The following is a 13,271-nucleotide window of genomic DNA, read 5'->3' on the forward strand; positions in this document are numbered from 1 at the left end:
CCAATAAATACAGCTTTGGCATGTTTAGAAAACTTTGACGGGCTTGCCGTGCTTATGGTTGCTATAATTGGCCAGTAGTTGGAGGGGTAGGGTTTATCAAACAGTCAATCAAATGGTTTAATCTATGGCTGCAACTAACCAACCCCTTTTCATTCCCAGGTTGTCAAATACCGATACTTTGTTATGCCTCTTGGGGTGTGATATCAACACCAAAGGCATCCTTTAGCATCTTTATGAGACACACCGGCTTTCAACAAACTCTAATTTAAAGCCATCCGCAGCAATACTTGACACTGAGAGCAACTGATGTAGTATAAAGAGCGAGACTGTGTATGGTGGTAGGGAGGTGAGGTGAAAGGGTAAAACAAAACCGGACATTTACCCAAGAGACCACAGTTCAGCTTTCATGAAAGTCAATGTTATTTTACGGTACAATTATGCAACTTAAGTACCTATGTTCCGGGTGAAACCAAAAGTCACCATTGTTTTAGCATGTTTGGTAATTTACGTACATTTGTTGCCCACTGACGTCACTCGTGACATACTGATGTCATGTTACGTAAAAAACGTACTTGTTTTAACCCAAAATGTGATCTTTTTTCTAAACCTAGCAAAATTGAGCATACCTTTAGTTCAGGCAGGACACGATATCGAGTTCAGCTCACATCCCAGCTACATCAGCTGATCTCAAAAAGCCCAATCAACTGATGGATCACCTGATTGATGGAAAGTGAGTCAGCTGATAGATCACATAATTCCTTTCTATGCAACCAATTGGCGCATGGAAGGGCAGAGAGGTTTGCTCTCTCTCTACCTCAGGCTTTCCTTGTTTGCGCGTGGAAGGGCAGAGAGGTGCCCACTGCATCACTATATCTATATCGATTAGTGGTTTGGTCTATAAAATGTCAGAAAATGGTGCAAATATCAATCAGGGTTTCCCACACGCTCTCAAATGTCTTATTTTGTCCACAGCCCCTTTCTTTTTTGTGAACAATGGAGCAAATGTAAATTAGAAAGGTGTCTTTGAAACTCACTGGGTATCTGTTGGATCTTGTGGACCACCACAAAGGCATCAGACAGGCCCACCTTCACCGGGTGATTGACAGAGCTGATCTGTGACACCTCAATGGGGATCTGAAATGAAAGAGGGGAAAATCAATTACCAGAACTGCGACAATCTGTCTGGGGCCGGCTGGAAAATAGAAGCAGGCCACACCAGTCAGACAGCCCTGACAATTCCACCAATTTATTACTATCTCCTATAGGAATCTGCTGAGGCATTATGCAACTTCAATAAACATGTGGGTATATTTGGTGCAGAGAATAAACACTGCAGACACAGACAGGACTAAAGGGAACTACAACTCTGTGAGGACTGACTTATATCACAGAAAACAGACTAAAACTAACATTTATGGTCCAATCAATAGTAAATCTGATATACTGATTTTACACAACACTGCAAGAAAGGAGTTAAACTTAAGTACTCAGTGTCTCTGGGATAAATTCTTAAAAGTAAATGAGATGGAGCTGCAACTCAGCAGCACCAAACAAACCTTGTAATCATCACGGATCACATGAAAACTCAGATTACATGTAATGAGCGGGTTACTCCTTTCAGACCAATAATAACAGCATAATGAAACACCTATCGGAAAAAAACTCCAGCAGCTCTTCTAATATGTGAAAATAACAAATTACAAAGGGGCCTGAGTCGTAAAAGAAGCAGCCCTGCTGTTACAACCATCGCAATTATGATAGATCATTACTAAGTTATTGCAGTCTCACACTCCTGCAGCAGTCTCTGTTGGATAATATTCTTCATTACCACCTCTTTGTCTCTGTTCAATCAAGTTGTTTATCTGGGAATGTTTAAATTTCGGAGATTTACAGACACCACAGGGACACCTAATATAAAAAGGTGTAATAAAATGTCAAATAATGTTGCAGTCAAATTAAGCATAAGGAAACAGTATGAGGACATGAGGTGATATTCTCTTCAGTAGCTGCCATCATTAAACTTATTATTTTGTTAGTCATGCTGGCGTCACCATCTGCATAGCAACCAGAATGAAAACACATCAGCATGGAGCATGGTTTAAGACATTTTACGAAGTCAGACAGAGTAAGAAACAAGAGAGACAAAGACTTTTGTGTGAGCTGTGTGATTTGAAAGGAAAGATCACTTCTGCTTTTGTTCTGTACTTCTATGATGAATAAAAAACGTCGACTCTACCAAATGTCTCACCAAACCCTAAAATACTTAATTAAAAGTTGAGGATTAGGGACGTGTTCTGGCCTGGGAAAATACCAGATGGTTGTTCGGGGTGTCTACAGGTATCAGACAGTTGAATTTAATGCTTCTTAATACCCGTTCAAGACACCTTTAAACCAAATTTAGGACCGATTTTTGGACCAATCATGTTTAACTTATTTAAGTATTGGAGGTAAGCATTGCAGACAAGTAGTATATATGTGGCCTTGTGCAGAGGTAAGACTTATGTGGGAATATGGTTATTAGAGTGAGTTAAATCAATCTTCAATTTGCCAGCAGATAAGTATGCAAGTATGAAATAAAATGACAGTGTTATAGTTTTTTAAAGATTTGTTACATTAAAAATGTGAACTTTTACATAGAAAGGCTTCAGTCATTCTCACAAAAATAAATTAAAAATGCATTAATGAAATTAGATAAAAATGTTTGTAGTAGTTGAGACCTCACAATTCCAAATTTAAGACTATTTAATGACTTTTAATGCCTTACTGTTGTAACACTGAATTCAAGACATTTTAAGACTTTTAAGGACCTGTAGACACCCTGTCATTTTTTCAAACCCTATCCCTGATTCTTAATTTTGACCTGGAACCAAACCCTCTGGTTGCCCTTTTTGGCACCATAGGAGAAAATGATATGCACCTAACTCCAATCAAACAGTGCAGACTGTCCTTCGCTTCTCTCCTGGCCAGACGTTCAGTGTTGCTAAGATGGAGGGATGTTGCCCTGCCCACCTACGCTCACTGGCTGAGGGACATTATGTCCTGTCTAAACCTTAAAAAAAATTGTATCTTAGTTTGCAAGACAAACAAAAACTTTGAACAGTTGAGGGGAACTTTTCTGAAATACTCAAACTGAATACTGATTTTCTCATTCTCTTCTTGTCTTACTGTGAATCCATGTCAACAATGCAATCTGTGTAAGCTTATCAATTCCTAAATCCCCCTTCTCTTTATTTATCTATTTATTTTTTCCTCTCTGTCCTCTCTTGACTTTCAGCAATTTCCGGTATTACTCAAGGAATGAAGTAACCTTTAATACAGTGGTTCCCAACTGGTGAGTCACAGGTCCTTTCTGAATGGGCCACAAGTGACTTGCAAAGGTGTCAAGTTTGTAAAATAACACATTTCATTTTGAAGTACAGTGAGCACAAAGATTTTACTTTGAAGTGCTGTTTCCTGTTGTAGAGTGAGTGCCTGTTGGACAGCTACTTGACAGAGACAGCAAACTACTTTGATGACATGGGCAAACACAAGTATGACCCTGAATGTATTAAACCGTGTGGACCTTGAACTAATGATTAAGGATAAATCTGGACCTTGTGGCTGAACCATTTGGGAACCACTGCTTCAATATATGTAATTACAGCTTATTGATGGGGCTGACTGGGGTGAGGGATGATTGGGATGAGATTGAATGTCATGTTCCTATAACAGAGATGTGTCCTGTTAAACTGTCAGACTTGTGCACTTCACAGTTGTGTGAATTTTCTGTTTTGTAAGCCAGTGGTGTCGTGCTTTTTAAAGGTCTGGGTCTCATTTTGGACTCAACTCCATTTTTACTCTGTCTTGACTCACTCTCAGACAAAGAGGATTCTGGATTTTCTTTTTCCAAGACCGGTCAAGACCACGACTGTGAGGATATCACTAAATTGCCTATGCAGAAAAGGAGTGATGAATTAAGATGGTGAAGCTGATTTTAGCTCCTTAGTGTTTGTTTGTATTTGTTTACAGAAAACAAAGGAAAAATCCCACACAAAATTCACCTCTGCATACCTTCTGATTATTTTATCAAGTCATTTGTCATGGTGGACTTTTACACCCACACATGTACAGTACTGCAGTAAAAGAGGTGAACGAATTTAACCCTCATTTCTTTTCTGTGGGTGTTTATATGTGAGTGTGGATCTTTCAACTCAATTTGAGGAGTGCCGAGGGTTTCTATGTTTCACATTTTTTTGTCTGTGTGGGACTCGCACTGGTCTGGTCTGGGTCATGACTTGGTTTCGGTTCAGGTGGTCTTGACCACACACTGTTGCAAGCCCATACAGGCTGGCACAGTGCATGCACAATAACAAAAATGTCTTAAACAGAAAAAAAAAAAGTCAGACCGAGACAGAAAAAAATCAGACTGACAAAAGGACATGACAGAAATCCATTTTCTGTGTGAATCACGGATACTGAAGATAAGCAAAACAGTTTTTCTTTCAGAAACAGTGTGATGAATGAGTCCTGACCTCTTTGTATGCAAAAACAATCCTTCCAGTGTTGTGCAGTGTTGCCTGGAAGGTGAAGCTCCCCAGGTTGTAGTTGTCCTGTAGGTGGACATGGTCCCACTGCACCACCAGAGCCGTGCCTAGAGGAGAAAAATCACATACAGCTCATTACCACATGTAGGACTTCACAGAATCGCCTGGATGAAAGGAAAATACAGGCGTCAGTGATAGCTACTGTCACACTTTTTATTTCTTAACACTGACTTATGTTTCACTGTTTTGAAATACCATCTCCACTTGTCTCAGATCTAGTGTGAAATGAACTGCTGACCGGGCAAAGCCTGTGAATAAGCAGACATCAATGTAACAATCACATTTGTAAGACGAGATGTTTTTGAGGGATTATTTCCAGGCAGAGATTTCATTTCCCCCTGTGGGTGTGAGGTGATTGACACTGAAATAGTGTGAGCGTGATATGAAAACACTCCAGTGGAGCGTCACGAAACCGCAATAAAACTGAAACTTTGAGAAAACCAAATCAAGGCGTGGCAGTCACTGTGATGGATTATGAAGCGTTGGCAATTTTCACAACAGTGCAAGTTTTTCATTCTGTGCAAGAGCGAATGACAGTGCTGTAAATGACTTCTTGCTCTAGTACAGGAAAATGTTTCCAACTACACAGCAGTCACCAGCAGGAATAAAGAAAAGCAGAGGGGCAACAATGACACTAACATAAAGGATTAGAGCTCTTGTAGTATCTAGTCAGGCATGTATTGTAGTTTTGGTTTTACTTGCTCAAGTTCTGTCTCTGGGATTTCTGATGCCCCATCTATATAGTGTGAGTGAATGGAATTAAATTTATGGTGCTAACAGCTTTGACAAATTGGATATGAAAAACTATTTTTTTCCAGAAAAAAATGACCTGGTTGCAACAAATAACCCACACCTTTTAGTAGTTTTCATTAGTCATTCTACTTTGTACCAAAGAAAGTTTTACAGGGGTGGCGGCAAAAGTTTCAATGGCAAATATCTTAAAATAAAACTGAAGCCACAGTGTCTAGAGCTGAAAAGATTAGCTGATCATGTGATAAAATGCTCCATGTAAATTAATCTCCAACTTTCAATCAATTGTTTAAGTAAATGTGTGATAGTGCATTGAATAATTTGGGGACTAAGCTTTGAAAAGTGATTTTTCACAATTTTCTGACCATTTATAGACCAAACAATTTATTAGTGAAAGCCAGAGTGCAGGACTTTTACATATAATTGAACATCTGATACATTCAAGCTCTTGCCAAACGAGTTCACACAATGCCAATTAAGCCAGGAAATTGCTGCCAGGGAAAGCTCTCTATTTCTCAGTACCAGGTTTTTGGTGGTAGGTTTGTGGGTGCACTGGAAGTGATGCATTTTATGTTTACCAGCCAGAGCAGAAAAGGGGAAAAAATGTACTAATTTATTTTATTATGGATTTGTTTTCTTTTGTCTTTTTTACAGTTTGGCACTGCTTTTCACTTTGTTTTCTCTGTATGTACGTGATTCTGATGTTTTCTTCTGACAATATGTACTTCGATAGTTTAAAATAAAGATATTAAAAAGTAAGAGGGAAGAGGCCATAGTGACAGAGAAGCAGCTCAGAGTATTGTGAAAGCTATGGCGGAAAATCCTAAGAAGCATCCAATAAAAGTTTCTGGAGTGGAAGCACTCAGAAGAAGGGTTAAAGTCGAAAAACACTTGAAGAGAGCGCTCCTGGGGGCGAAGGAAGAGATGCGACAAGCTCAGCTGCATGCATACATTTCTGCAGTAACTCTCACTGCCAGAGGAGGGAGACAAAAATTTTGTACTCCAACTTTAATGAATCAGCAGAATGTTAGTTGCAGCCCTAAATCTGTCTACATGTACAGACACCACCAGGATGCCATGATAAAACATGTTAATTTGTAAAGTAAGTGAAAGTGAAAGTGACCATTTAAACATTGTCACTGAAAGGACTGATCCTGGTTCAGCTTTTCACTTTAAACACTGCCAGGCATCTTAAACACATCTAGAGACAGACTGAATAATTGAGCATATGAACAAATGAGTCAATCAATTGATAAATGAACTACAGAGGTGCACTCAGATCTCCACCAGGTGGCTGCGTTCCGGCTGTGACGCAGCCACCACAGCTGTTCACTGGCACTCTTGACAAAGCTCATGCACAGCTACACCCTGAGGAATTCCCCCCCCTCACTTACAGTAAATATGGCAGAGAAGATAACAGGGCTTGTTTTCATCTCGCATTGTACCTGACTTCAGTGGATCAAGACATATAGGGTATGGAATTAATCTGCAGATGCCCTGGGTCAAAATAAGACCATACTTTTTTTTATGGATGTCAGTTTTTGAGCCATGACAAAGGCCAAAATGTGGCCTGCAACTTCCAATAATGCCTTCTGCTCTATGCTTTTGCCAGTTAATAGAAGTGAAGAGTCATCAGTTAACGAGGGTATGAAACTGTCAATGAAACAGGTTTATCAACAATTGTAAATCACCGCAACCATGAGAGATCCATAACCCTAAAGGTGCATTCAAAATATTAGGCTGATTGGTCCGGTAGTATGTGAGATTAGCTGTGGACAGCCAGAGACACTCACACTCACATACGACCAAACAAATGATCCCCTCCAGGCTTTTAACCCAGGTGGAGATAATAAGTATGAGAGTAACTTAAAAGCCACGTGCTGTAAATTCAAATCACACTTGACCACACAGAGTCATCATTAGGTGTTGCCTTAATGTGGCTACACACTAAATTAGCACCAGACTCATGGGACCTTCAGCTCTACCCTCCAGACAGCGGGCCTCACATTACTTTTAACACCGTTTTGATTTAGTGTGGACTTTGGAGAACCTATTGATGTGAAAGCCATTCCCTCCTCCGAGCTAGTCATTTGGCTCTGTGCCAGGGCAATAAAGGTTTGTTAACACAACTAATCAATTTTTCCGTCACACAGCCAGAGCTCGTCCCTCCAAAGTAAAGACAGAGATTTAGCTTAGACAGTTTGGAGAGCGGAGGCGTTTGCTTGTACAGGAAACCCCATTAAAAATTGGTGTTGTGTGTGTGCAGGGCCTCTGGCATTAGACATGGATGCTGCATGAGGTTAGACAGAGTTAAGGGCAGCAGATGCAGGGCACTCGTTGGCATTCTCTGGCAATATTGTGAGTGTTTGGATGGGAAATAAGAAAGAGAGAGTATTGAAGATTTGCTGTGTGATGCATTAAAGAGGACAGAGTTTAGGAGAAGGCAGTGAATATCAGAGCGAGGACCAGGGTACTAAATTGCTGCGACCTTATGGCACAGCGTGCTTACTCAGTCAGCACAAGTTAAGCCCAATATAAGTCTGCTTAAAATGCATTGAGTTCAGGAGGGGAGGCGACCATGCTATCTGGGGCTCCCTGGCTAAAAATACAGAGTGGGTGAGGAGGTGTGGAAGGAGCAAACACTGGCCTTGTTTCTAATTCCACTTACAAGCTTAACATGCTGTATGAACTCAAAACAAACAAATCAAATCTAGCTCTATTACGCAAGCCCACCCTCTGCATGGTGAACTCATTTAGTGTGGTTTCAGTAGCAGCTTTGTGTTTGGACTTTATTCTGTCAAGTCTATTTTTCCATTTAACTTTCCATTGTTATTCATTTGAATATTTATTTTTTTTAAATGTATTTCTTACTGTTGGTTTTGGATGATTCCCAGTGTATAAATTACGAATTTCTGATGCGTGACGGGTCTTTTTCACAGCAGAGCAGATTAAATTTAATACCCTTTTGTTTACCTGTTGCCATATATATGCGTCTCCTTTGCATCTCGTCTTGTTTTGATGGAACGCAACATGCAACTCAGAGTAGGTCATTCTTCAGTGCAGCGGGTGGTGGTAATGCACCAGAGGTTGTTTGGTAAATTATTTCATTTTATTTTCTCTTTATTTTACCAGAAATATTCCCACTGAGATTCAAACTCTGTTTTGCAAGGGAGTCCTGGCCAAGACCGCAGCATAAAAATTTCAGATCACAGAACAAATATACTAAAAACACAGCAGCAAAAAGCCAAACAGTGTTAAAATTTGCAAACAAAGACAAGCCACAGCCAATTTACAGCCACAATTGTTTTAGCAGTGTTCAGTAACGAACCGTGCATTGAGTGGTCAGATAGTCCTTAATCCTGTTCTTAAAATCTCCCATGGCTATAGTATAATCTAGTTTAACATGACTCTGTAGACGACACCAAGCCAAAGGAGCAAAAACCACAAAAGCACCAACATTAAAAATACCATACTAAATAAATACTTAATAAATACTTTCTGCAGTTTAGTTAAAACAGTTAGCAGTTAGCATTACCAAGCTTGATACCTAACAACTATCCATCAACACATATGCACGGTTACGCATTAAACCTTTTACCTCTTCAAGGGAGAGTTCATCCCGAAATTCAAAATACGTAATTATCCTTTTAACTGTAGTGCTATCTATCAGTCTATATTGTTGGTGTCAGTTGTAGAGTGTTGGAGATATCAGCTATAGAGATGTCTGCCTCCTCTTGAAGATAATGGAACTAGATGGAACTCGGCTCATGGAGCTCAAAGTGCCAAAAAATACATTTGAAAAACTCAACAGCAATGTGTCTGTGAACATTCTCAGTCATCCAGGTCATGGTTATCGTAAGTGCTATATCAAAGGCAACTGGACTCTTCTTGAAGACGTTTCGCCTCTAATCCAAGAAGCTTCTTCAGCTGACTGGTACGAAGTTGCAGGCTTTAAACCCTGTTTGGGTGGGAATCAACAGCAATGTCCCTTTCCAGAAATCATAACAGATACTCAAGATAATCCACAGACCTTGTTGTGAGCAGTTTCATAAAGGATCTATTTTCTTTCTACCAAACTACACCTGCTGACTGTATCACTACGCAGAAGGAAGAGAGCATCTACTACTAGCTCACCTAGCACCACTGAGCTAGCTAACGTTACAGCTCAGCAGAGGAGGATGCCATTACTGTTTATGTCTCATGCTGTCATAAGCACAAGCCTCTTGTCCATGAGTAGATGCACGCTTCCTTCTGCACAGTGATACGGTTGGCTGGTGTACTGTGATAGAAAGAAAATAGTTCCTACATGAAACTGCTCACAACGAGGTCTGTGGATTATCTTAAGTAATCAAGTCATGATTTCTGGAAAGAGACACTGCTGTTGAGTTTTTCAAATGTATTGTTTTGGTGCTTTGAGCACCACAAGCCATGTCTGGTTCTGTTATATTTGAGAGAAGGCAGGCATCTCTACGGCCGATATCTCCAACACTCTGCAACTCACACCAAAACAATCTAGACTGATAAATAGCACTAAAGGTAAGAGGAAAAATATGAATTTTGGATTTGGGCTTGAACTGTCCCTTTAACATAATAAGAAAGACATATTAACTGGATCAGACGACAGTGTTGCCGCTCCTTTAGGAGACAGTGGACTTGAAATTAATCCGTCAGTAATAGATTAGTAGGTGCTTGTCCAGTATTGTGAATGGAAGTTACAACAGACTTGTATACTTGTGTTAAACTCTCAAAGTGTCAGACTTGTTATACAGGCTGTAAGAGGTATTTTTACCACTGCAGTGCTGTCACCATGGTCCCGCTGGCAACAACAGTCAAATTCAGAAGTCTGTCAGGTGCCGAGACACTTCACTCCTCTATAATTGTGCACTATCGAACTTCAGTATATTTTTACAGCACTTAAAAAAAACCTAATGTGTTATTCACATGTATTCTTTCTTTAGCAGATTTTAATTAACTAAACTAAAGACACACTGTCCCTGTGAAGTTTCACACAGCTCTCACAATCCTGTTTGTGTGTGCAGGACAAACAATAAGCCTCATCAACCTGCTTATAGTGTGATGGAAAGAAGCGTTGACTCTCCCACAACACTACCGACCGTTCAGTTCTTATGCTCTATTGGCAGGACATTGACGGATGGACAGTGTGTTGAGGAGCAGGCGGGCTGAGAATCGATCGGCTGCCAGTTTGGTTAAAGTCTGATGAGCTCCACTGCAGAAGGTCACACAGTTGGTCAGTCACTCTGCTGCAGAGGGATTAATGACTGACATGATGGATAACAACCATTGCAGATGGCAAACGAAAGGTACAGGGAGTGAGGAAGGGCATCAATTTAGTTTAAAGTGAGTAAGTGGAATATAAGGGGTTGTAACGGAGGTCAGGAAGGGTTTCATATAAATCATTTAATTATAAAGACTTCATAGTTTGTGAATACATGTCTGAGGGTGGCTCATATAGCTTTAATAAGAGCTTGAATTTTAAGATATTACCAATGTGTAAATTGCCTGGGAGAGGGACCTGGGAGTGGAGCTCTCTGAGGATGCTTGGTGGGACAGTTTAACTCGTATACACACTTCCTCACTGCGTGTACGACACAACCTAATTCAATTTAAAGTACTTCAATGTCTCCCTTACTCGAGGGATAAATTTGAGTCTTTCCCAGCAGCACAGATCCAGGCTGTCCAAGGTGCAGCCATAGTCCATAGTCTCGGTAGGCAACATGTTCTGGGTGTGTTGCTCTCTCAAATATTCAGTGTATTTTCATATATCTGTAAACAAACCATGACCCCTGATTTTCACACAGCCATCTTTGGTATACCCAAATACAAGGTCATGGTTACAACTCTGCAGTGGAATGTTTAGCATTTGTTTCACTGGTGGCACACAGACTTATTCTTTTAAACTGGAAGTCAAATAAAGGCCCATCATTCTTACAGTGGTTAAAAAAGGCGCTTTCTCTTCTGCCTTTAGAAAAACTCTGATATAAAGTATGGAAAGCCAGCAAATTTCCTTTTAAACTGGAGGCCTTTTAGACTTTATCAAAAACTTTCCGTTTTGATGAAAGTACTGTTTACAAATCTTTTTCTACCAATTTGTACTTTGTATGTTAAAATAAGCTCCTCATTATTACAGCAAATGCTTCTTTAACAACACTGGCTCTGTGTGATTAGTTGTGAAGTAATTTTTTTGAGCACACCATGAAATCAGTCACGTTGCTAGCTTGACTGTTTTCATGAGTCACGCTGAAATATTTGTGGTTTGGATCTTATGTTTTTGTATTGTCTGGAGCTTGTTATCACAGTTGGCTGTAGGAGATCTGATTTCACTGTGTCCTTACCAGAATAAAGAGCTGGTTGGAGCCAACAGCGTCAGTTTGTGCCTCACGCATCGCACAAGAGTACACAGCTGCTACTTATTCAGGCAGAAGTGCAATAATTGGTAAAGTGCTGTTACCGTTGTCAAAGTAGATGACAGTAGAGTTTCTGGAGACACTGGGGTCAAAGTTTGCCATCAGTGGAGCGATGTACTGTGTAGCTGTGAGCATCCGGTGGACCACATCACCCGTGTAGATGAAGCCTGAGGAAAAAACAGAGACAGTGTTTAACTTTCAGTCCTCTGAATTCTAATTTTGAATGAAAATGGCACTCTCATACTGCTAAAATAATCTATGTGTGATGTTTAATGTATGAGCTGTTTACACCTGGTATTAACATGCATCTTGGGTGGTCCAATCCCAGATGGACAGCTTTAGGTCTATTTGTTCACACCTGGCATTAGAACGCATCTCTACATGCGTCTTACTTGCGATCGGATCTCACTTCCCACTCTTTATCCAAATGCATTGTTGTTTTCAACCAGCAGGAGGTTTGTCCTGATATAAGCACCCATCGGCGCCAATTTATTAGTTTGCCTTGAGGTGACAAACTGCGGGAGATTGTGGATGGCTTTCGAGGAGCTTCACTAAAGTTGGAAAGAAATTCATACATTCAAACTTCACTGATCAATAACTCATAAGCAAAATGTTTTTATCAAACGAGCCGTCCTCCAAGCTGGACAAATGAAATTGGTCTCTATGTGCAGCCAGCTGTGAGACAAGGGCACAGGGACCGTCTACAAAATGCAACACCGAAAAGAGATACTAGATAAACAGTCAAATCATTATCATCCTACAAGCTGTTGTGGATCATCTCTCTGTGAGTGACACACACACACACACACACACACACACACACACACAGAGGTCGTCAGCTGAGTAGGTGGTCCTTCAATGTGGCCCAGGATACATTAACATACACACTGCTTGAAAGAATGTGGCCATATGCACCCCAGCCCATCTCTAAATGTGGTCTGTGCAATTGGATCCCAAGACACACTGACGATGCATTGGGTGCACCTGTACTTAGAGCTGTCCACTTGTGGTCCGATCACCCAAGATGCATTTTAACACCAGGTGTGAATTGGGCCTGTCATAGCTATGTCATACTCAATTCCGATTTTTTTCCCTCAGATCCGATCTTTCTGTCGAGACTGTTCAAGTTCACGCTTAAAGTGACCCGTATCTGACATAAGTGTGAATGGATCTCTGCTCTGAAATGCCTAACATGCAACCACCAAGGTCATGCGAACATGCATTCTTTATGTTCTTTATATATGGGTAAGAAGAGGAAGGAACATAAAAGCCATCCCTATAACTCTATTAGCAGCTATTACTGGCAGTTCTGTGGAGAGAGAAATGTGGGTGCAACAGAGGAGTCATGAGCGGTGGGGCCGCGATGTGGAAGGTTTCACAGAGAACAGTTTCTCAAAAACTTGGAGGATGTCCAGGGGAACATTTCAATATCTCTGTTGGCGCCTCTCGACAATGCTGTCACAGCAGGACTCAAAATGTAGGCAGGCTATCTTCATCTTCTCCTATACTACAG

At 40.6% G+C, this 13,271-nt stretch overlaps 1 protein-coding gene across 1 annotated transcript in view; it reads right to left on the reverse strand.

Moving 5' to 3' along the window:
- The window catches only part of plxdc2b (plexin domain containing 2b), a 148,696-nt gene that overhangs the window by 46,909 nt on the left and 88,516 nt on the right, over nt 1–13,271 (reverse strand). Inside the window, exons 5-7 of the mRNA XM_049565009.1 lie at nt 11,803–11,925; nt 4,512–4,630; nt 1,035–1,134 (exon numbers count right to left, since the gene is read on the reverse strand). Coding sequence (XP_049420966.1) covers nt 1,035–1,134; nt 4,512–4,630; nt 11,803–11,925 — 342 coding nt within the window. The remainder of the gene's footprint in view (nt 1–1,034; nt 1,135–4,511; nt 4,631–11,802; nt 11,926–13,271) is intronic.

The sequence above is a fragment of the Epinephelus fuscoguttatus genome, linkage group LG21 (genome assembly GCF_011397635.1).
Source record: "Epinephelus fuscoguttatus linkage group LG21, E.fuscoguttatus.final_Chr_v1".
Lineage (NCBI taxonomy): Eukaryota > Metazoa > Chordata > Actinopteri > Perciformes > Serranidae > Epinephelus > Epinephelus fuscoguttatus.